The sequence below is a fragment of the Triticum urartu genome, chromosome 3 (genome assembly GCF_003073215.2).
Source record: "Triticum urartu cultivar G1812 chromosome 3, Tu2.1, whole genome shotgun sequence".
Classification (NCBI taxonomy): Eukaryota; Viridiplantae; Streptophyta; class Magnoliopsida; order Poales; family Poaceae; genus Triticum; species Triticum urartu.
In genome coordinates, this window is record NC_053024.1 from 740,518,356 (window position 1) to 740,542,094 (window position 23,739).

Genomic DNA, 23,739 nt, shown 5'->3' on the forward strand with positions numbered 1-23,739 from the left:
CATTGTTTTATCCTGCGGTGGTTAAACCGGTTCTGAAAATTATCTAGTTTGACCTGTACTTGTCCAGCTATCATAATCTATTCTTTGACCATGGCAGTAGCTGGCATTTTGTTATGATAATTTCAGTATATATCTTACTGTCCTTTGCTGATCTCGTTGTATTTTCAATTCACAGGCAACTCTCCGACGAAGTCTCCTCCAGGTAATATATGTCTCATGCTTTCTAAAGAGTACTAGTATACTGACTAAACTATCCACTTGCTATGCTTAGCTGCTCTGTTGTCTGAATCATGACACTTTGCCAGCTGAAACTTGCCTATCACACTGTCGCTGCATTGCTCAACTAAAAACACAAATATTTGTAGTTTTTGCCTGTCATAATGCAACTAAGCATACTAGTCTCAACTAACCATACTAGTTTTTTGTAGTGAGACAGTAAGATAGTGAGACAGTAAGAAGGAAACTTCCCAGATTATGTAGAAAGAAAATACTTGGTTTGACAGCAAGTACCATGACATGAATCAAAAAACATATACGGTGGGAAAAATAAAATGGCAGAAACCTGGGAGGTTCTGGTTTGCTGTATCTCCACCAGTTTGGGTTGCTGAATGTGGATGATTTTTTTATCCTGTGAACTCATTGTACTGCTACAAGAATTTGGTATCATCATGGTGTAATTTTGTTAACATTCTGGTTTTGTTAGATAGTGGCTACACTAATCTAGAGTGATACAATTTTCCTTCCCATTTGGTATCATCATGTTCAGTGTATACAGTTATAACATCATGTGGGTTTTAACATCATGTGGGTTGGTGAATGTGGATGATTTTTTTATCCTGTGAACTTGAATGTTGCAATGCTGTTTTCTTCAGAGGCTACTGTCCAAAACTTGAGCTACTGTCTTGCAAAGATGATGATCATCTTGCTAGTTTGCTGGGTTTTGACTCCGACCATTGTGTCCTGATGAATTTGCAGGTACCCCGAGTTGCCCTTGAGTTTGCCGGAATGTCGATTAACTTCCGTTCCGGCAAATTCGGGTATTCCATATGTCCTATTTTCAGCAAAGGTCATGCTAAAATTTTCCGTGAATTTTAGCATGACTTTGCTAAAAATAGGACATATGGGGTACTTGCGACTAATGCATGGGCCGGGGTATCTTAGTACTTAGTTAAGTAGGATCAACTGCCCTGCCATTCTTGCTGCATTAAACCATAGGTGGCAATAGAGCCAAGTTATTAGGCCCAACTTAGAATTCTCCTTAGCATCGATAAACCCTAGATGATAAACCCAACATAGGTGGCAATAGAGCCAAGTGATTAGTGCCAAGTGATTAGGCCCAACCTAGGGTGCCTCAGCATCGATAAACCCTAAATGATGAAAACTTAACTTGGCTGCCCCGGATGCCTCGGTGTCGATGAGAACCTAAATGATGTACGCTTAGGCTTTTAGGGTGCCTCGGCGTCGACAAACCCTAAATGATGAAAGCTTAGGCTTTTAGGGTGCCTCGGTGTCGACAAACCCTAAATGATGAGACCATGATCTTGTTCCTTGATAATAACCAACTTTTTGACCAAACTTTTTTCCTATTTAGAGCGAAACATGGCCCACAACGATGAGGCCGGTGGTTCGGGCGGCAAGCAATTCTGGGAGCTGTCCCAGGAGATAGAGGAACAACCTCACCGCTATGAGGACGCTGCGGAAGACACCGATCCTGATTACACAACCCCTAATGGCGTCGGGGATGACACCACTGATGGTCCCGCCGAGGATGCCACCACTGATGATGGCGGCGCACACACAGATGGTAGCCAACCGAAGAAGCAAAGGAAGGACCGGCGCCCGAATGCGCTCCGCACCCTCAAGGAGGAATTCACTCAAGTGGACTCCGACGGGAATCCAACGGAGCCCAAACATATAGTCAAGGGGTACTCGGTTCAGCTCGGGTGCATTCTCCGGAGCACCGTCTCGATCAACACCGAGAACCTTAGGCATAAGGACCGAGGGAATTTGCGCAACCTCCTCTTCACGAAGCTGCACGAACGATACAAGTTCCCCGCCGAATTTGAAAACACACGCCTCTCAGGGAATAAAGTGAACAGTGCCGCCCTCACGAAGATGAGCACGGCCCTGTCTACTTGGAGAAGCGCGGTGAAGAGAATGATTGATAAAGGTGATAGTTATGAGAAGATCAAGGAGAAATATCCTTTGATTAGCGAAGATGAGTACAAGGAGTTCAAGATCAAGTGCGAGAGCAGTGCAACCTCCGAATCAAGTCAGTGGGGGGAAGAAATGTGGGAGTTGAACTTAGGGGAACACAAACTCGGTCCCGGCGGTTACAGAGTGGCGGGGCCTATATGGGACAAGGAGGACGCGGAGCGTGCCGAGCAAGGGCTACCGCCCCGCTTCGAGAAATACAGCGGTGACAAGCAGACCAGGAACTATGTCAGGGCCCGGTACAAGGAGGACCCGATAACAAAGGAGCTTACCACGGATCCGAAGACCAGGGCGCTTGAGCTTCTTCTGGTAAGGAATACACCCCCGCGTAATTAGCTCCATATGGTTGCACTCTAATTAATCCCCAATATTTCTAAATGGTTCACGTTCCTTTCGCAGGACACTGAAAGTAGTAGCGCGGGGTCGTCTAAGAGCTCCCCTTTCGACACCCCTTTAAATAGGGCGTTGAATGTAATGAAAACCAAGGATAAGCTCACTAAGCCGACGTTAGCTGGTCGTGTGGCCGGCAAAGGCTTGTCCACAAAATGGGGGTCATACTATACCGCTGGTGTGCGGAAGGAGAAAAAGACCAGCTCGGAAAGCCAGACGCGCGAGGTTGAAGAACTCAAGGCACAAAGTGGCTCGGATTCCGGAGCTTGTCCAAGAGCAAGTGCAACAACAACTTAGAACGACGCTCAACGCCATGGTGCCTACGTTGATTCATGGGCTGACGACGTGGATTGCGGGCGGCCAACAGGGGCCTCCCCCGGTTCCCAGCTTCACGGCCAGCAACTCGCACAGCGCGCAGGCGGCGCCATTGGTGTCTCCGGCGGTGGCGCCATTGGTGTCTCCGGCGGAGGCGGTATTCGTGTCTCCGGCGCCGGCACGGGCATTGGAGCTTAATGCACCCGGGTGTACGCCGGCCGGCACCTCGCCAACAAGCACCCCCTCCGTCAGTTGCACGCCCGCCGTTGGCGGTGCCTCGACATTAGCCGAGCTCGACGGCATCACCGTAACTAAGCCTCTCGGCCGATGACTTCATCTCCTTGCCTTTGACTGGGCATCCCTGACGCCCTGTACATGTTTTCGCAGGGCACCGCCGACGTTCCTTGCACTCTTCTGCACTTCGTGGGCGCCGAGTTGGTCGATGTCGCCAAGGGCAGAATCGTTCAACCGGGCAACCCCATGTTCCACGGTAATCCGATGCCACCTACAATGTATAGGGTTGAAGTGGTTCGGGTGCTGCCAGGCTGCGACGAGCTGTTACCTCCGATTCGACCCGCTGGGGCCGACGAAGAAGATGAGATGACCCTCAGCGCCTGCGTAAACTGGCCCCTGCTTTGGCTGAAGAGCCAGATTCGTTTGGGGACGGGGGACACCACCCCACAGACAAGACCGCCAGTCGTGCCGGCGCCAAGCCATGGCAAGAACGCCGCAACGCTACCGGACCTGCCGGACATCCCTATGGCACAGGATCCGGACAGCCCTATGGCACAGGATCCGGACGGCGACGACAACGATGACGGTACATTTACCAATGTTGATAAGTACTTTGCCGAACATGGGTACGCTGACGAGTTCTGCGGGCCTCTTTCTCAAGAACCCAACCAAGACCACCGCGATCTAGCTGGTACGGCGGAGAAATCCAATTGCAACAGGCATCGTCTGGCGTTCAGTTCTCAGGACACGCCTCCAGCTCCCGCCTTCACCGAGCCTCAGATAGCTGTGGTGCGAAATATTATCAGCCCCAACACGCTCAAGAAGGCGGTCTGTGAGCAGAACTCGGTCCCATTACAGGAGATCAAGAAGAAGGGACGGAAACAAAAGACTAACAAGGGCGCCGGTGCGAGCCAGCCGGCACCGAGTTCGATCCGTGCTCAGGACGGCCACCTTCACCTAAGGATATCTCGAGGAGGGTGCATGTGGCGGGTAGGGCGATGCTACCGCCAAATATGCTGAATGCTGCACCCGGTGCTATGCGGAGTCTGCACGACAGTGTTCTTTCTTTGGAGAAGCGGCGTCTTAGAGAGAAGGATGTGGCATACCCAGTTTTCGTGGCCAAGGTGCCAGAGGGCAAGGGCTTTGTGGATGGCGACATCGGGGGTACGATCGTCCATGAAGATCAACTCCATGAAGATGGAATACTCTCCTAAATCTGCACGGCAGGATGATGTATATCTTAATGTGTTCTAAGTGGCTCATTTAAGCATAGATGTTGTCCTGCAGAACATCTTTTGAAGAACACACCTATAAGAGTCTGATTGTCAAACGTCGCAATCTATGAGAGTAGGGTTCTCTCTAGTAAACTCATGAAAGGTCTTGGAGTATGACGCATAAGCTCCACCCGCGGGGAAGACCCACGGTAGCCACGTATCGGTCAAGGCTTTATGTGAAGCTAGATTCGCAGTAAACTTGCAGTTCAAAGCCCAGTCCACTGTTCAAGTTGCTTACTAGTGTAGCCTAGAGTTCTAGGTGGAAGTTCAACTCAACAGTCTCCACTGCAGTACCGGTATATAAAACAGTGTTTTGGAACCAAAGGCAAATTTTGGGTGTCTCTCAGATCTGATGGGGGATTGCTGGAATTTTGTCTATTTTGGGCCTAGCCCAATAGCAGTTTTAGAAACTCCTAATAAATCCTAGAGGCCCACGCAGCCCATTCGTGCAAGGAAAGAGGTGGAACTAAAGTTTAGTCCCACATTGCTAGTTTAGAGGGAGTTGGACCTCTTTATAAGGGAGGCTCTTTCTCCACATGTATGAGGATGAGAACAAGAGGGACATCCACGCGCGCTCCTCCTTCGCCGCGCGCCTCGTCGCGGGTTGCGGGAATGAGCCGAGCCGATGTCTAAATTTTTACCACGCACGACGGGTATACGAAAGGCCACACGGAAGCTGAAACGTTTTGCTGTAGTGGAGATTGAATACCGAACGTGCAGATTGACGTTTCGTCTCCCTCGTTCTATTCAGCTTCCAGCACAGCCTCTCGCCTCCTTCTCTTGTGCCTATAAAAGGGAGGTCGCTCCTCTCAGAGAGACGCACCAGAAACTCTTCTTCCTCTCGCCACAAGTTCCTGAGCACTGCGCCGCTGCTACGTTTTTCACCATCCCGGCTTGCGGCGTGCACCGCAGGTTGGGACAATAAGCCTCCGGAACCGCACCTTTTGAGTTATGTACGGGAGAAGGGTGATAAGGTTTTTGGGGAGCGCTCAGCACGACTACTGACTTCTTTGTCACGAACGCCCTGGACTCTGACGACTACTTCCCCGACGACGACTTCTTCCCCGACGTCGACAACCTTCTCGATGACATGGCTGGCGAGGACACCAACCCCAAGTCCAGTGCTGCTGCTGCTGCTGTCCTATAAGTGTTCTTACTCTTTCTGTTAGAGGTCCTCTCACAGTTATTTGCTCTAGTGTATGTCCTACATATGTTAGGTTCTACGCCATTTATACAACCTGTTCTACTATCTGCTTTAGACATGTTTGGTTGCAGTTCATATATGAAGATGTTATTTACCTTCTCTCTGTCAGATCGCATGACTACTTTTATCCATGTTATATTAGTCATGCTTATCTAATATTTCTATTAATAAAATCATTTGGTAAATTGCTCATATTTCCAACAATTATATTGAAAAAATACTGTTGATTTTTGTACACCGGCTTCTATTATGTCCCAAATTCCGTGTTACAAGTTGTGAAATACACCCTTATTAAATACATCGTTGCTTGAAATTTTACGGTGTGGTTAGGTGGTGCATCAGGGTAACTTTAGCTCTAGCTCCGCCCACATGCCCTGCATTGCCTCCACCGTGATGGGCATTGCGTCAGTTGGCGGTCCGGACATCTGATGATCCCTGGCGTGCATGAATGGGAAGCTGTCCATCTGCGCCGCCGCCCACTGCTCCATCCCGTTCACGTGGGCCTGGTGGTAGTGCTGCTGCGCGCAGCCGTCCGCCCCGTAGGCGTCGCTGTCCGCGAAGAGCAGCCTGGCATGAAAGCTGGGGCTGAGGGTCGCTGGGTCGAAGCTGTTGGCGAACCCGCTGCCAAACATGGAGTACTGCAGGCCGGGCGCCGCGGTGCCGGTGGCACAAGATGTACTGCTGGGAATCGTCGACGTCGCAGACAACATCCCTGCCGCAGTGGCTTCCAAGGCGGACGATGCCGTCTTGGGCTTGTCCTTGCGCTTGGCGTGGCGGCGGGTGGGCACCTCTCGGAGCGCACCGCCGCGGGTCCAGTAGCGGCGGCAGGCGCGGCAGAAGTGGCGAGGCTGGGTGAGGGAGTAGTTGTTGAAGTAGCAAAACTTGGTGTTGGTGGAGTCGCAGCGTGGGCAGTTGAGCCCCGGTACAGGCCGCGGCACCCGCGCCAGCCGTGCCCGCTCCGACATGGACATCGGCTTGCGATTCCCGCTCTCGCCTCTATCGCCATCCCCAGCACCACAACCCTCTCCGGCCCAGGCCGTGGCCATAAACCCTTCCTGATTGCTGCCTCCACCATCACCAGGACCAGCAGGCGGAGTAGCAGTGTTATGAGTGCTACTGCCGATTTGCTGCAGCTACGAATCAACAAGGAGATGAGTAATCAATTAAGCATATAGCCAAGATGTATATGCACGAAGTATATTCGAAGGTATATATCTGCAATTAACAAACCCTAGCTTAGCTAGTGCACAGACACACATACTCTTTTTTCTTGTGTGCAAAATCTTGAGGGACTATACTACTTATTAGATAGCTATAGAAACACAAGGATGCATACCTGCTGCTGGCTGTTGTTTGTGTTCCAGCAGCTTGATGAATCTAGCAAGGCGGGAGGGCGGATCATGACCGGTGATCTAGACTTCTAGAGAGGCTATTTAAGAGAGTTGTTGGGAGGGCGAGAGCTGCTGGAGGTTGGAGAGAAGAGATAGTGGGAGGGAATCAGAGTACTGCTAGTAATACCAAGGAGGGAGCAGCCAGGTTGCTAGCAACACCAAGAGATGAGAAAGAAAGGACATATACACACACACTCTCTATATATAGCCTTTAGAGAGCAATAGCAGTGGAGGACCCACATGTTGTCGTTGTTTTCCTTTATTGACACACTTCTGCTATTTTCCATGGTGAATGCTGACGCGGCTGAAAGCGCCACCCATGCTAGCTACAGTTTTCAATTAATTAGTCAGTGTACTCTGATTAGCTAAGCTGATAGTTAATTTGGAACCGCATAATTAATCACCCAGGCCACCACATAGAGTTTCTTTTTTTTGAGAATCAACAAATAGAGTTAAATGGTACTAGTAATTTGGCAGGCCTACATATTTTGTTTGAATTCTAGCAAGCCATATTACTCACTATGTTATGAGACAACCACACGTTTTCATCATGTGTTGCCATTCTCATCATGTGTTCTTTTCTTCTTCTATTTCGACGTTTTCATAATATTGTGTTTCAAAGATACCATAAAACGTGGAATATATCAAAGCGAATTGAACTTCAGACAATGTGCATGTCATGTATGCATAAAGCAAAAGTGGCAATGATCTCTAGTGTTGTCTTGGGTATACAACTTAGTTTTGCATCTGAAGGGACTAACATTATATTTGACCACTAAAGTGCTGGCTAAGTTTATTTATGATTCCCATACTCTAAATGTAAAGATTGGATGCCTTGATCGCTAACCTGGTGAAATTCAGGTGACCAAATGATTTAAAGTTTGGATGCTTTGATTGCTGACCTGGTGAACTTCATCTGAGCACTAATGTGGTGATGCTTTTATGCACAAACCAATCGGCACAAAAACAAGATAAAAAAACATGCATTCGTTACTAAACAAAACAGCAATGGAAATTCAGGACAAGATAAAAGAGGAATAAATTTAGAAGTTTGAACAAAAATCTGGAAACTGTGGAAAACGTATAAATAAATTATACATTCACGAGCAGTCTTTTTATAGTACTCTTGAAGTGTATTCAGAACAATTATTTATTTATTGGAATACTTATAGGGTTTTCCTGATTTCTGTATAAATTTGTATGTAAAATATATTTTATTCATTTTTATTGATTTTCATGTCGAAAGGCTTGTTATGGGTGCAAAATTGCCGCCATGTCAATGACTATACTGTTTTGACTTGGGTAAAGGATCAAATCTGCTCTGTGTCAGAAGTTAAGGGTCAAGCTTTTCTAATTTCAAAATATAAGAGGCAAAACTACAAAAATTAGTAAGGTAGGTTTGGCGTTGAGTTTTTCCACTTGTATACCAAGGTAGATGTTTGTCTTGAACCCGAGCGAGTTGGCAACCTCGAGCAATCAAGTTTGACTCGACTCCCATGGTTGTGCATTCTCGGGCATAGGGAGCACATTAATAGCTCTTCGTTTATTACTCTAGGGCCGATTTTTGGCATGAATAAATAAGAGTGAATTCCACTTTTTACTCTGTAGTTCTGCATTTGTGACACATATTACCCTATTTAGTGCAACTTCTACCAAATATTTCATTTAGAAGATTTTGAACACAGTTTTACCCCAGTTTAGCACTTTGCTTGTTTCTGTTAGATAGTACCGGCATGTTACGCCGACGTGGCACGGTAAAATGCGTAAAGATCTGAGGGCATAATCGATATTCATGTTCAGATTTCTCTTACCCATATGTTCAAATCCTCCTCCTCATCTTCATATTTTTAAACTCTAGTCAACACCTTACACCTTGCCCAATAGACACGCATAAAAAAACAAGGTTTCAAAGCTTTTAAAAGGGGTAATCTTGACGATTTTTCATTCGATAGGGTAATTAGTGTCAAAAATGCATAACTAAGGAGTAAAAAGTGGAATTCACTCAATAAATAAATGTTTAATTGAAGCCAGGTGGTTTGCAAGTACCACAGTTCATTCGTAATATGATAGTTGCGGGTACTGTACGTAGCCGGACTTATACATACTCTCTTGTCATCTTCATATCCGTCGATGATATGAAATAGTCATCATGAATACGAGATGACAACTAAATTTCTCTCGCTTTAATTTTTCATGTGTGTTAACAGTTACAAAACAAATACACGTGCACATATAACATTGGTCACCTTCCATGATGTAATATATTAGTTCCTAATATTTTTATGTATGTTTGTCATGTCGACATGGTTGCTACGTGTGCAAAATCGCCTCCATGTTATCAACCATAATGATTTGAATACGGGAAAAGCTCACATCTGCTCATTACCAGCCAGCACTTGGGGTAGGTGTCGTGGGCGATGAGTTTTTTTTCTCCAATTTTAAATCAAGATAGAAAGTGGCAGGCAATCATGTCCAATTCAATTTCCATGGTCAGTACACATGACAGTGTTCTTGGTTATGTGCATGCTCTGCTGCAGAAAGCAAATTAGGTGCCCTTCTTCGATTACTCGACGATTGATTGTCCATGTGAACAAATAAGTGTTTAATTGAAGCCAGGTGGTTTGCAAGTATCATTGTTCGTCCGTGGTATGATAATTGTGGTCACTGTTGGTAGCTGTACTGCAGCGGGTAGTGTATGTATGTACGGAAGTGACCTGCATTTTTGGTAAAGGTCGATGACATGAAACAGTCACCTCGAATACGAGACAACAAGTAAATTTCTCACTTCAATTTTTCTTTTGTGCTAACAGTTAAAAAACTAGTGCACGTGTGCATATATTACATCGATCACCTTCCATGATGCAATATATTACTCTATATGCACGTACTGCTTGACATCTACTACACAGTATTCACTACGCTAATGCCCACTCATGGTTCTTCCTCTCTACCATGCCATACTCTTAAGAAAAGTAGAGTTATTTACAATTCGAAATAGAAAAAAATAATCTGTGCCACATATATGTGATTGAAATAAGGAAACATGCACCCTAAGTAATTCGAGCTTAGGAAACTAGAGTGTGCGAACCACTATGGTTGGATGGTTAGGAGGACGGTGCTATTCCCAGCACACAAGAATTTAATTCTTAGATTTGATATTGGAGATCGCATTTTCTTTGATTTATTTCAGCCTTCTGGCGATATTTGTTCAGTGGGAGGAGACATTCCTGTAAGTTAGGAAGAGAGGGATTGGACGCATCGATGATTTGATTGATCGTGCACTAGGCACATATATAGATAATGGGGGTGCACCGGTTGCCTTGTCTCCCAAGATACATACAAGTTACAAGGGGAGAGAGATGCCACAGAGGACTCGGCAGAGGGTGGTACCTGCTGAAAAGGAAACACCGTCTCGTCAATGTACATGTGCCGCGAGGCATACACGCAGTGGAACACTGGATCATAGCACCGGTAACCTTTGGTGTTGGACGGGTAGCCAAGGAAGATGCAAGGAAGTGATTGTGGGGTGAGTTCGTGGGGGGTGGTGGACACGATACTTGGAGGCGCACCAAAGAGGACTTGGTGAGGGTCGTAGTTCCAAAGGGGACGATACGATCAAATGTTAAGAAGAGGAGTGGCGGTGGGGAGAGCATCAAGCCAGAATCGGGGAGGTAATTTAGAGTGAAAGAGTAGCGTATGAACGCAATCATTGAGAGTGTGTAGGATATGCTCAGCACGGTCATTTTGCTGTGAAGTGTAGGGACAAGTTAGGCGGAAGATGGTGTCGTGTGAAGCAAGAAGATTGTGAATGGCGACGTTGTCAAATTCTTTTCCGTTATCGGTTTGAGTACAAGTATGGGACGACCGAACTATGTGATGACATAGGAATAAAATGCGGTGGGTGTGGCAAAGGCATCGGATTTGCGACAAAGAGGAAATGTCCACTCATAATGAGAAAAATCATCTAAAATCACCAAATAGTAGAGGTAGCCGGTGTTACTTGCAACCGGAGATGTCCAAACATCACTATGAAGTAACTGAAATGGGATAGTGGAAATAGTTGTAGATGCGCTAAAGGGGAGACAAACTTGCTTGTCAAGATGGCAAGCCTCACAAGTATGGTCGACAACCTTATTACATGATAATGAAAAACTCTGAAGAATTTGACGCAAAATGGTGGAGTTGGGGTGTCCCAAACGAGCATGCCAAAGGTCGACACAGGCGGCGAGGGCGATTGGGGTGGTCGAGGTGGTGGTGGAGGAGTGCACCGGGTAGAGCTCGTCGAGACTATCACACCGGTGAAGAACCATCCGGGTACGGGCCTCCTTCACAGAAAAACCAACATCGTCAAATTCAAGGGTAATATGATTCTCACAAGCAAGACGACAAACAGAAACAAGGTTCATGACTAAATCAGGAGAAACAAGAACATTAGACATGGTGATGTGCGTAGATGTGGAAGGAAACAAAGTACGACCAATATGTGTGATAGGTAAAGAGGAACCGTTACCAACGGTGATGCGAGTAGGAGCATGAACCGGGGTGGAGGAGGTTAGGTTACTGGGATGAGATGTCATGTGGGCGGTGGCGCCCGAGTTCATGTACCAATCTCCATCCCCACTGTATTGACTTGGTCACGGGGCCGAATGCAGTGCATCCAGAAGAGCAGGGTCCCATGGAGGAGGAACATGTGGTGGGAAGAAATCGTCGTAGGGCGGCAGCACAGCCGCCGACCATTGGCGGGGTGGGATGGGCCGCGTAGCTGGCGCTGGCTGATGTGGCGAGGTAGGCCTGATGGCCCGCCGGTCGAGGCCCGACGAGGCCTGGCGCTGGGGCCCATGGCACTGGCATTGAGTACGCATGGACAACGCCGGTCCACGGGTTGGTGCCTTAGGTTCAGGGTGGGGTGGGCTAGTGCTGCTGCTTAGGATGCCTACCTGGCGGTTGTTACGCCGGCCACCGCCGGGCTGCTGTTCAGGCACACCGTTGAGGGGGGGTGGCGCTGTTGAGAGCGGGTAGAGGCATGACAACGCAGGGGGCAAAGGCCACGGAGCCGGCGGAGTAGGTGGTGGGCGGCGCCGCGAGAAGTGCCGGCGGCGAGGACGGTGTGCTGCATCCGCTTCTTCACCTGCTTCATCCGGCGTTCCTCCCAACCCAGGTATGCAACAAACTTGGGGAAGGAGGGATCCGACATAAAGGTGAGATTGGCGGCGGCGTTGCCGAAGTCCTCGTTGAGGCCGGCCGTGAGCGTGCTGAGGAGGAGATCATCGTCAATCTTGATGCCGATGTCACGGAGCTCATCGGAGAGCGTCTTGAGGCGTCGGCTGTAATCATCAATTGATCGAGCATCTTGATGACCACAAAAAAATTCTTGTTGCAGAAAGACGCGACGTTGAAGATGATTGTCAGTGAATAGGCTGTTGAGCTTCACCCACACGACGTGTGCATCATCACCATCGCTCATGACGGTGTGAAACAAGGACTTCGAAAAGGCGAGGAAGAACAACCGGATGAGCGTGGCATCGATGGTGTTCCACTCGGAGTCATCCTTCATGGCGCTCGAATCGACGTAGCCGTCGACATGATCCACGAGATTGTACTCGCGAAAGACGATAGATAAGTAGGTTTTCCACGCGTAGTACGTGGAGTCGTGGGGATCAAGACAAATGGGAACATGTTCGTGGATGTTCAGGTTGCGGGTGTCGGTGGGATCCGGGCCGGCGAAGGGGTTGGTGGCGCTGGAGAGGGAGGAGTTGAAAGACATGGGGGGAGAGGGGAAAGTGGCGGTGTGGCCGTGGTAGGGAGTGGGGGCGGTGGCACATGAAGGAAATATGCCCTAGAGGCAATAATAATGTTATTATTTATTTCCTTATATCATGATAAATGTTTATTATTCATGCTAGAATTGTATTAACCGGAAACATAATACATGTGTGAATACATAGACAAACAAAGTGTCACTAGTATACCTCTACTTGACTAGCTCGTTAATCAAAGATGGTTATGTTTCCTAACCATGAACAATGAGTTGTTATTTGATTAACGGGATCACATCATTAAGTGAATGATCTGATTGACATGACCCATTCCATTATCTTAGCACCCGATCGTTTAGTATGTTGCTATTGCTTTCTTCATGACTTATACATGTTCCTATGACTATGAGATTATGCAACTCCCGTTTGCCGAAGGAACACTTTGTGTGCTACCAAACGTCACAACGTAACTGGGTGATTATAAAGGAGCTCTACAGGTGTCTCCAAAGGTACATGTTGGGTTGGCGTATTTCGAGATTAGGATTTGTCACTCCGATTGTCGGAGAGGTATCTCTGGGCCCTCTCGGTAATGCACATCACTTAAGCCTTGCAAGCATTGCAACTAATGAGTTAGTTGCGGGATGATGTATTACAGAACGAGTAAAGAGACTTGCCGGTAATGAGATTGAACTAGGTATCGGAATACCGACGATCGAATCTCGGGCAAGTAACATACCGATGACAAAGGGAACAACGTATGTTGTTATGCGGTCTGACCGATAAAGATCTTCGTAGAATATGTAGGAGCCAATATGGGCATCCAGGTCCCGCTATTGGTTATTGACCGGAGACATGTCTCGGTCATGTCTACATTATTCTCGAACCCGTAGGGTCCGCACGCTTAAGGTTACGATGACAGTTATATTATGAGTTTATGCATTTTGATATACCGAAGTTTGTTCGGAGTCCCGGATGTGATCACGGACATGACGAGGAGTCTCGAAATGGTCGAGACATAAAGATTGATATATTGGAAGCCTATGTTTGGATATCGGAAGTGTTCCCGGTGAAATCGGGATTTTACCGGAGTACCGGGAGTTTACCGGAACCCCCCGGGGAGCTACATGGGCCTTAATGGGCCTTAGTGGAAGAAGAGGAGAGGCGGCCAGGGCTGGGCCGCGCGCCCCTCCCCCTAGTCCGAATAGGACAAGGAGAGAGGGGCCCGGCGCCCCTCCTTCTCTCTCTCTCTCTCTTTTCCCACCTCGCGAGTCCTATTCCAACTAGGATTGGGCGAGAAGTCCTACTCCCGGAGGGAGTAGGACTCCTCCTGGCGCGCCCTATGTGGCCAGCCGGCCTCCCCCTCTTGATCCTTTATATACGGAGGCAGGGGCACCCCAGAGAAACACAAGTTGATCCTACGTGACCTTATGTGCAGTAGTGCATCAAGATCGTCACCACGCCGTCGTGCTGACGGAACTCTTCCCCGACACTTTGCTGGATCGGAGTCCGGGGATCGTCATCGAGCTGAACGTGTGCTAGAACTCGGAGGTGCCGTAGTTTCGGTGCTTGATCGGTCGGGCCGTGGAGACGTACGACTACATCAACCAAACGCTTCCGTTGTCGATCTACAAGGGTACGTAGATCATACTCTCCCCTCTCGTTGCTATGCATCACCATGATCTTGCGTGTGCGTAGGAAATTTTTGAAATTACTACAATCCCAACAACACATCGGTTTAGTTATGGGTTTTATATGCAGGAGTAGAGGCGGCGGCCGGCTGCAGGGAGGTGGCAGCCTAGGCGTGGTGCGGCGCGGCAGCAGGTGATGAAGCTATGTACCTAGGGTAGGGTCATGGATCTGTTCAAGATACCCTCCCCAAGGACATCCCTAAAGGTGCCAGGAGCATTCGAAGAAAAATCATCATCCACTCGACCATGAAGTTATGTTCCACTCGACAATCCTGAAGACACTCGACTGTACAGATAATCACTCGACTACCAGAAGATCTAGAGCCACTCCACTCTGCAACGGTCGAGAATTAAGTCATAGCTTTAATGGTCATTATGTATCTTTATTGCAGGCGTTACCAGTAACGCCCCCATCTTTATGTACCTTAAACCCTCTGTGACGTGGGCTGGCTGGGGTCCTGGCGCACTCTATATAAGCCACCCCCCTCCACAGGCACAAGGGTTCGCACTTTTTGTAACACACACAGCATATAATCCAGTCGACCGCCTCCGGGCTCCGAGACGTAGGGCTGTTACTTCCTCCGAGAAGGGCCTGAACTCGTAAACTCGTACAACTCCTCCATAGCTAGGATCTTGCCTCTACATTCCTACCCCCATTCTACTGTCAGACTTAGAACCACGACAGTTGGCGCCCACCGTGGGGCAGGTGTCTTAGCGACTTTTTGGAGAAGTTGCAATTTTTCCGATCCCCTTCATCATGGTTTCAGGCGGAGGTTTGGCTGAGGGCCGCGAGATCCGTCTCGGCGCGCTCGTGTTTGTCGCCGACGACTCCGCTTGGCTTCAGGAGGCTCCACTCGACGTCGACGCACTCCCCGTCCGCGGGGCAACGCACTTTCGCGCGTGCGTCCGCGGCGTCCTCCTGCGGCAGCCGTCGACCTAGTATCGGTCGGCTCCTGTAGCTTCCCCCCTCCCTGCGGCCCGCCGTAGCAAACGTTCCGGTCGAATCGAGGCTTCAGCGGTGGGTGAAGCATGCGGTGGCTCGCCAGTCGGCCACCCCCAAGTCGCGGCAATCGAGCCCGACGAAACCCTCTACGGCCTGTTCGATCTGTCGACTGGCTCCGTAGAGACTGCATCCGAGTGCGACAGCAGCGACCCTGCGGCGGAAGTTTTGATGGTCAATGGACCACGCAGTCCTCCTGGCTTCACCCGTGAAGACGGAGGCGATGGGGGCGGTGATCCGTCGCGTGTTCATGAAGAGTACCCCGAACCCCTCTCTTCGCAGCGGAGAGAAGAACTTCGCTGCCGGAACATGGATGCACTTCACACTCCTATCGTTGGAGAAACCCCTGAGGCCCAGGCCTTGGAGGAGGCGCGCCTGGCCAACTTGGCTGAGCGCACTCGACTAGAGAACCTCCAGCGCACTCGACGAGCGTGCTCGGCAGCATGCTCCCGAATCCAGTCGACGTCAACTTTTTCCGCCTCCGACTCAGGTATACCGAACTCCAATCCAGAATCTCGCAGCTGCGGCCCGAATAGCGGAGTCAATTCAACCTTCCCAGTCAGAAGCTGGTCGGGGTTTGGTGCAGATCCGGGCCTTGCTCCGAGCCGCGGGTGAGCAGAACACAGTAGTATCTCAGTCGCGGAATAGGATTCACAGCAGATCCGTGGTTGCAGACACAGTCCAGTCGGCTCACAGCCCAAGATCGCCCCCGAGGCGTGAGGGACGGAGATCGACGAGATCAGTACAGAAACCGTGAGCAGTATGATCACCGATCGATCGCGATGATCGTCGTCGAGTGCCCACGCCTCCCCCAAGGAGTGGTCATACGTGCCTCGGCAACATGATGACAGGCCCCTCACAGTGTGGGCGAGGGATTCCAGTCGACCCAGAGAGCCAGGTTTGATGAGAGATCTATTTGTTGGGGAACGTAGTAATTTCAAAATTTTCCTACGCACACACAAGATCATGGTGATGCATAGCAACAAGAGGGGAGAGTGTTGTCTACGTACCCTCGTAGACCGACAGCGGAAGCGTTATGACAACACGGTTGATGTAGTCGTACGTCTTCACGGCCCGACCGATCAAGAACCGAAACTACGGCACCTCCGAGTTTTAGGCACACGTTCAGCTCGATGACGATCCCCGGACTCCGATCCAGCAAAGTGTCGGGGAAGAGTTCCGTCAGCACGACGGCGTGGTGACAATCTTGATGCACTACTGTCGCAGGGCTTCGCCTAAGCACCACTACAATATTATCGAGGACTATGGTGGAAGGGGGCACCGCACACGGCTAAGAATAAGATCACGTGGATCAACTTGTGTGTTTCTGGGGTGCCCCTGCCTCCGTATATAAAGGACTAAAGGGGGGGTGCGGCCAGCCTAGGAGAGGCGCGCCAGGAGAGTCCTACTCCCTCTGGGAGTAGGATTCCCCCCCCCCCCTCAATCCTAGTTGGAATAGGATTCGCGGAGGGGGGAAAAGAGAGAGAGGGGCCGGCCCCCTCTCCTTGTCCTATTCGGACCAAGGGAGGGGAGGGGCGCGCGGCCCATGTTGGGCTGCCTCTTCTCTTTTTCACTAAGGCCCACTATGGCCCATATAGCTCCCCGGGGGTTCCGGTAACCTCCCAGTACTCCGGTAAAATCCCGATTTCACCCGGAATGCTTCTGATATCCAAACATAGGCTTCCAATATATAAATCTTTATGTCTCGACCATTTCGAGACTCCTCGTCATGTCCGTGATCACATCCGGGACTCCGAACAAACTTCGGTACATCAAAATGCATAAACTCATAATATAACTGTCATCGTAACCTTAACCGTGCGAACCCTACGGGTTCGAGAACAATGTAGACATGACCGAGACACGTCTCCGGTCAATAACCAATAGCGGAACCTGGATGCTCATATTGGCTCCTACATATTCTACGAAGATCTTTATCGGTCAGACCGCATAACAACATACGTCGTTCCCTTTGTCATCGGTATGTTACTTGCCCGAGATTCGATCGTCGGTATTCCAATACCTAGTTCAATCTCGTTACCGGCAAGTCTCTTTACTCGTTCTGTAATACATCATCCAACAACTAACTCATTAGTTGCAATGCTTGCAAGGCATAAGTGATGTGCATTACCGAGAGGGCCCAGAGATACCTCTCCGACAATCGGAGTGACAAATCCTAATCTCGAAATACGCCAATCCAACATGTACCTTTGGAGACACCTGTAGAGCTCCTTTATAATCACCCAGTTACGTTGTGACGTTTGGTAGCACACAAAGAGTTCCTCTGGTAAACGGGAGTTGCATAATCTCATAGTCATAGGAACATGTATAAGTCATGAAGAAAGCAATAGCAACATACTAAACGATCGGGTGCTAAGCTAATGGAATGGGTCATGTCAATCAGATCATTCACTTAATGATGTGATCCCATTAATCAAATAACAACTCATTGTTAATGGTTAGGAAACATAACCATCTTTGATTAACGAGCTAGTCAAGTAGAGGCATACTAGTGACACTTTGTTTGTCTATGTATTCACACATGTATTATGTTTCCGGTTAATACAATTCTAGCATGAATAATAAACATTTATCATGATATAAGGAAATAAATAATGACTTTATTATTGCATCTAGGGCATATTTCCTTCAGTCTCCCACTTGCACTAGAGTCAATAATCTAGATTACAAAGTAATGATTCTAACACCCATGGAGCCTTGGTGCTGATCATGTTTTGCTCGTGGAAGGGGCTTAGTCAACGGGTCTGTAACATTCAGATCCGTATGTATCTTGCAAATCTCTATGTCTCCCACCTCGACTAGATCCCGGATGGAATTGAAGCGTCTCTTGATGTGCTTGGTTCTCTTGTGAAATCTGGATTCCTTTGCCAAGGCAATTGGACCAGTATTGTCATAAAAGATTTTCATTGGACCCGATGCACTAGGTATGACACCTAGATCGGATATGAACTCCTTCCTCGAGACTCCTTCATTTGCTGCTTCCGAAGCAGCAATGTACTCCGCTTCACATGTAAATCCCGCTACAACGCTTTGTTTAGAACTGCACCAACTGACAGCTCCACCGTTTAATGTAAACACGTATCCGGTTTGCGATTTAGAATCGTCCGGATCAGTGTAAAAGCTTGCATCAATGTAACCTTTTACGATGAGCTCTTTGTCACCTCCATATATGAGAAACATATCCTTAGTCCTTTTCAGGTATTTCAGGATGTTCTTGACCGCTGTCCAGTGATCCATTCCTGGATTACTTTGGTACCTCCCTGCTAAACTTATAGCAAGGCACACATCAGGTCTGGTACACAGCATTGCATACATGATAGAGCCTATGGCTGAAGCATAGGGAACATCTTTCATCTTCTCTCTATCTTCTGCAGTGGTCGGGCATTGAGTCGTACTCAACTTCACACCTTGTAACACAGGCAAGAGCCCTTTCTTTGCTTGATCGATTTTGAACTTCTTCAAAACTTTGTCAAGGTATGTGCTTTGTGAAAGTCCAATTAAGCGTCTTGATCTATCTCTATAGATCTTAATGCCTAATATGTAAGCAGCTTCACCGAGGTCTTTCATTGAAAAACTCTTATTCAAGTATCCCTTTATGCTATCCAAAAATTCTATATTATTTCCAATTAGTAATATGTCATCTACATATAATATCAGAAATGCTATAGAGCTCCTACTCACTTTCTTATAAATACAGGCTTCTCCAAAAGTCTGTATAAAACCAAATGCTTTGATCTTATTATCAAAGCATTTATTACAACTCCGAGAGGCTTGCACCAGTCCATAAATGGATCGCTGGAGCTTGCACACTTTGTTAGCTCCCTTTGGATCGACAAAACTTTCTGGTTGCATCATATACAACTCTTCTTCCAGAAATCCATTCAGGAATGCAGTTTTGACATCCATCTGCCAAATTTCATAATCATAAAATGCGGCAATTGCTAACATGATTCGGACAGACTTAAGCATCGCTACGGGTGAGAAGGTCTCATCGTAGTCAATCCCTTGAACTTGTCGAAAACCTTTTGCGACAAGTCGAGCTTTGTAGACAGTAATATTACCGTCAACGTCAGTCTTCTTCTTGAAGATCCATTTATTCTCAATTGCTTGCCGATCATCGGGCAAGTCAACCAAAGTCCATACTTTGTTCTCATACATGGATCCCATCTCAGATTTCATGGCTTCAAGCCACTTTGCGGAATCTGGGCTCACCATCGCTTCTTCATAGTTCGTAGGTTCATCATGATCCAGTAGCATGACTTCCAGAACGGGATTACCGTACCACTCTGGCGCGGATCTTACTCTGGTTGATCTACGAGGTTCAGTAGTATCTTGTTATGAAGTTTCATGATCATCATCATTAGCTTCCTCGCTAACTGGTGTAGGTGTCACAGAAATAGTTTTCTGTGATGTACTACTTTCCAATAAGGGAGCAGGTACAGTTACCTCGTCAAGTTCCACTTTCCTCCCACTCACTTCTTTCGAGAGAAACTCCTTCTCCAGAAAGTTTCCGAATTTAGCAACAGAAGTCTTGCCTTCGGATCTGTGATAGAAGGTGTATCCAATAGTCTCCTTTGGATATCCTATGAAGACACATTTCTCCGATTTGGGTTCAAGCTTATCAGGTTGAAGCTTTTTCACATAAGCATCGCAGCCCCAAACTTACAGAAACGACAACTTTGGTTTCTTGCCAAACCAGAGTTCATAAGGCGTTGTCTCAACGGATTTTGATGGTGCCCTATTTAACGTGAATGCGGCCGTCTCTAGAGCGTATCCCCAAAACGATAGCGGTAAATCAGTAAGAGACATCATAGATCGCACCATATCTAGTAAAGTACGATTACGACGTTCGGACACACCATTACGCTGTGGTGTTCCGGGTGGCGTGAGTTGCGAAACTATTCCACAATTTTTCAAATGTACACCAAACTCGTAACTCAAATATTCTCCTCCACGATCAGATCGTAGGAATTTTATTTTCTTGTTACGATGATTTTCTACTTCACTCTGAAATTCTTTGAACTTTTCAAATGTTTCAGACTTGTGTTTCATTAAGTAGATATACCCATATCTGCTTAAGTCATCTGTGAAGGTGAGAAAATAATGATATCCGCCACGAGCCTCAATGTTCATCGGACCACATACATCTGTATGTATGATTTCCAATAAATCTGTTGCTCTCTCCATAGTACCAGAGAACAGTGTTTTAGTCATCTTGCCCATGAGGCACGGTTCGCAAGTACGAAGTGATTCATAATCAAGTGGTTCCAAAAGTCCATCAGCATGGAGTTTCTTCATGCGCTTTACACCGATATGACCTAAACGGCAGTGCCACAAATAAGTTGCACTATCATTATCAACTCTGCATCTTTTGGCTTCAACACTATGAATATGTGTGTTACTACTATCGAGATTTAATAAAAATAGACCACTCTTCAAGGGTGCATGACCATAAAAGATATTACTCATATAAATAGAACAACCATTATTCTCTGATTTAAATGAATAACCGTCTCGCATCAAACAAGATCCAGAAATTATGTTCATGCTTAACGCTGGCACCAAATAACAATTATTTAGGTCTAATATTAATCCCGAAGGTAGATGTAGAGGTAGCGTGCTGACTGCGATCACATCGACTTTGGAATCGTTTCCCACGCGCATCGTCACCTCGTCCTTAGCCAATCTTCGCTTAATCCGTAGTCCCTGTTTCGAGTTGCAAATATTAGCAACAGAACCAGTATCAAATACCCAGGTGCTATTGCGAGCATTAGTAAGGTACACATCAATAACATGTATATCACATATACCTTTGTTCACCTTGCCATCCTTCTTATCCGCCAAATACTTGGGGCAGTTCCGCTTCCAGTGACCAGTCTGCTTGCAGTAGAAGCACTCAGTTTCAGGCTTAGGTCCAGGTTTGGGTTTCTTCTCTTGAGTAGCAACTTGCTTGCCGTTCTTTTTGAAGTTCCCCTTCTTCTTCCCTTTGCCCTTTTTCATGAAACTAGTGGTCTTGTTGACCATCAACACTTGATGCTCATTTTTGATTTCTACCTCCGCAGCTTTCAGCATCGCGAAGAGCTCGGGAATAGTCTTATTCATCCCTTGCATATTATAGTTCATCACGAAGCTCTTGTAGCTTGGTGGCAGTGATTGGAGAATTCTGTCAATGACGCAATCATCTGGAAGATTAACTCCCAATTGAATCAAGTGATTATTATACCCAGACATTTTGAGTATATGCTCACTGACAGAACTGTTCTCCTCCATCTTGCAGCTATAGAACTTATTGGAGACTTCATATCTCTCAATCCAGCCATTTGCTTGAAATATTAACTTCAACTCCTGGAACATCTCACATGCTCCATGATGTTCAAAACGTCGTTGAAGTCCCGATTCTAAGCCGTAAAGCATGGCACACTGAACTATTGAGTAGTCATCAGCTTTGCTCTGCCAGACGTTCATAACATCCGGCGTTGCTCCAGCAGCAGGCCTGGCACCTAGCGGTGCTTCCAGGACGTAATTTTTCTGTGCAGCAATGAGGATAATCCTCAAGTTACGGACCCAGTCCGTGTAATTGCTACCATCATCTTTCAACTTTGCTTTCTCAAGGAACGCATTAAAATTCAACGGAACAACAGCACGAGCCATCTATCTAAAATCAAGCATAAACAAGCAAGATACTTATCAGGTACTAAGTTCCATGATAAATTTAAGTTCAGTTAATTTACTTAAATAACTCCCACTTAGATAGACATCCCTCTAATCCTCTAAGTGATTACGTGATCCAAATCAACTAAACCATGTCCAATCATCACGTGAGATGGAGCGGTTTCATTGGTGAACATCACTATGTTGATCATATCTACTATATGATTCACGCTCGACCTTTCGGTCTCCGTGTTCCAAGGCCATATCTGTATATGCTTGGCTCGTCAAGTAAAACCTGAGTATTCCGCGTGTGCAACTGTTTTGCACCCGTTGTATTTGAACGTAGAGCTTATCACACCCGATCATCACGTGGTGTCTCAGCACGAAGAACTTTCGCAACGGTGCATACTCAGGGAGAACACTTCTTGATAATTTAGTGACAGATCATCTTATAATGCTACCGTCAATCAAAGCAAGATAAGATGCATAAAAGATAAACATCACATGCAATCAATATAAGTGATATGATATGGCCATCATCATCTTGTGCTTGTGATCTCCATCTCCGAAGCACCGTCGTGATCACCATCGTCACCGGCGTGACACCTTGATCTCCATCGTAGCATCATTGTCGTCTCGCCAAGCTTGTGCTTCCACGACTATCGCTACCGCTTAGTGATAAAGTAAAGCATTACATCGTGATTGCATTGCATACAATAAAGGGACAACCATATGGCTCCTGCCAGTTGCCGATAACTTGATTACAAAACATGATCATCTCATACAATAAAATTCAGCATCATGTCTTGACCATATCACATCACAACATGCCCTGCAAAAACAAGTTAGGCGTCCTCTACTTTGTTGTTGCAAGTTTTACGTGGCTGCTACGGGCTTAAGCAAGAACCAATCTTACCTACGCATCAAAACCACAACAATAGTTTGTCAAGTTGGTGCTGTTTTAACCTTCGCAAGGACCGGGCGTAGCCACACTCGGTTCAACTAAAGTTGGAGAAACTGTCACCCGCAAGCGACCTCTGTGCAGAGCACGTCGGGAGAACCGGTCTCGCGTAAGCGTACGCGTAATGTCGGTCTGGGCCGCTTCATCCAACAATACCGCCGAACCAAAGTATGACATGCTGGTAAGCAGTATGACTTATATCGCCCACAACTCACTTGTGTTCTACTCGTGCATATAACATCAACATATAAAACCTAGGCTCTGATACCACTGATGGGGAACGTAGTAATTTCAAAAAAATTCCTACGCACACGCAAGATCATGTGATGCATAGCAACGAGAGGGGAGAGTATGATCTACGTACCCTAGTAGATCGACAACGGAAGCGTTTGGTTGATGTAGTCGTACGTCTTCACGGCCCGACCGATCAAGCACCGAAACTACGGCACCTCCGAGTTCTAGCACATGTTCAGCTCGATGACGATCCCCGGACTCTGATCCAGCAAAGTGTCGGGGAAGAGTTCCGTCAGCACGACGGCGTGGTGACGATCTTGATGCACTATTGTCGCAGGGCTTCGCCTAAGCACCACTACAATATTATCGAGGACTATGGTGGAAGGGGGCACCGCACACGGCTAAG

General features: G+C 47.4%; 1 protein-coding gene across 1 annotated transcript; it reads right to left on the reverse strand.

The window, feature by feature from the left end:
• Positions 1 to 5,827: 5,827 nt before the first annotated feature.
• Positions 5,828 to 7,126, reverse strand: LOC125549561 (dof zinc finger protein DOF5.1-like). Its single transcript, XM_048712945.1, has 2 exons — positions 6,968 to 7,126; positions 5,828 to 6,764 (listed from the first exon to the last, which is right to left on the reverse strand). The coding sequence occupies exons 1-2, from the start codon at positions 7,031 to 7,033 to the stop codon at positions 5,970 to 5,972; spliced, it is 861 nt and encodes a 286-aa protein (XP_048568902.1). The 5' UTR covers positions 7,034 to 7,126; the 3' UTR covers positions 5,828 to 5,969.
• Positions 7,127 to 23,739: the final 16,613 nt, after the last annotated feature.

What these genes read in the sequence shown, in the direction of transcription:
- LOC125549561 (XM_048712945.1), bottom strand. Translation starts at nt 7,033, where the DNA reads ATGATCCGCCCTCCCGCCTTGCTAGATTCATCAAGCTGCTGGAACACA. An exon ending in CAAACAACAGCCAGCAGCAG is followed by an intron (nt 6,765 to 6,967) that starts GTATGCATCCTT and finishes GTTGATTCGTAG; the next exon opens with CTGCAGCAAATCGGCAGTAG.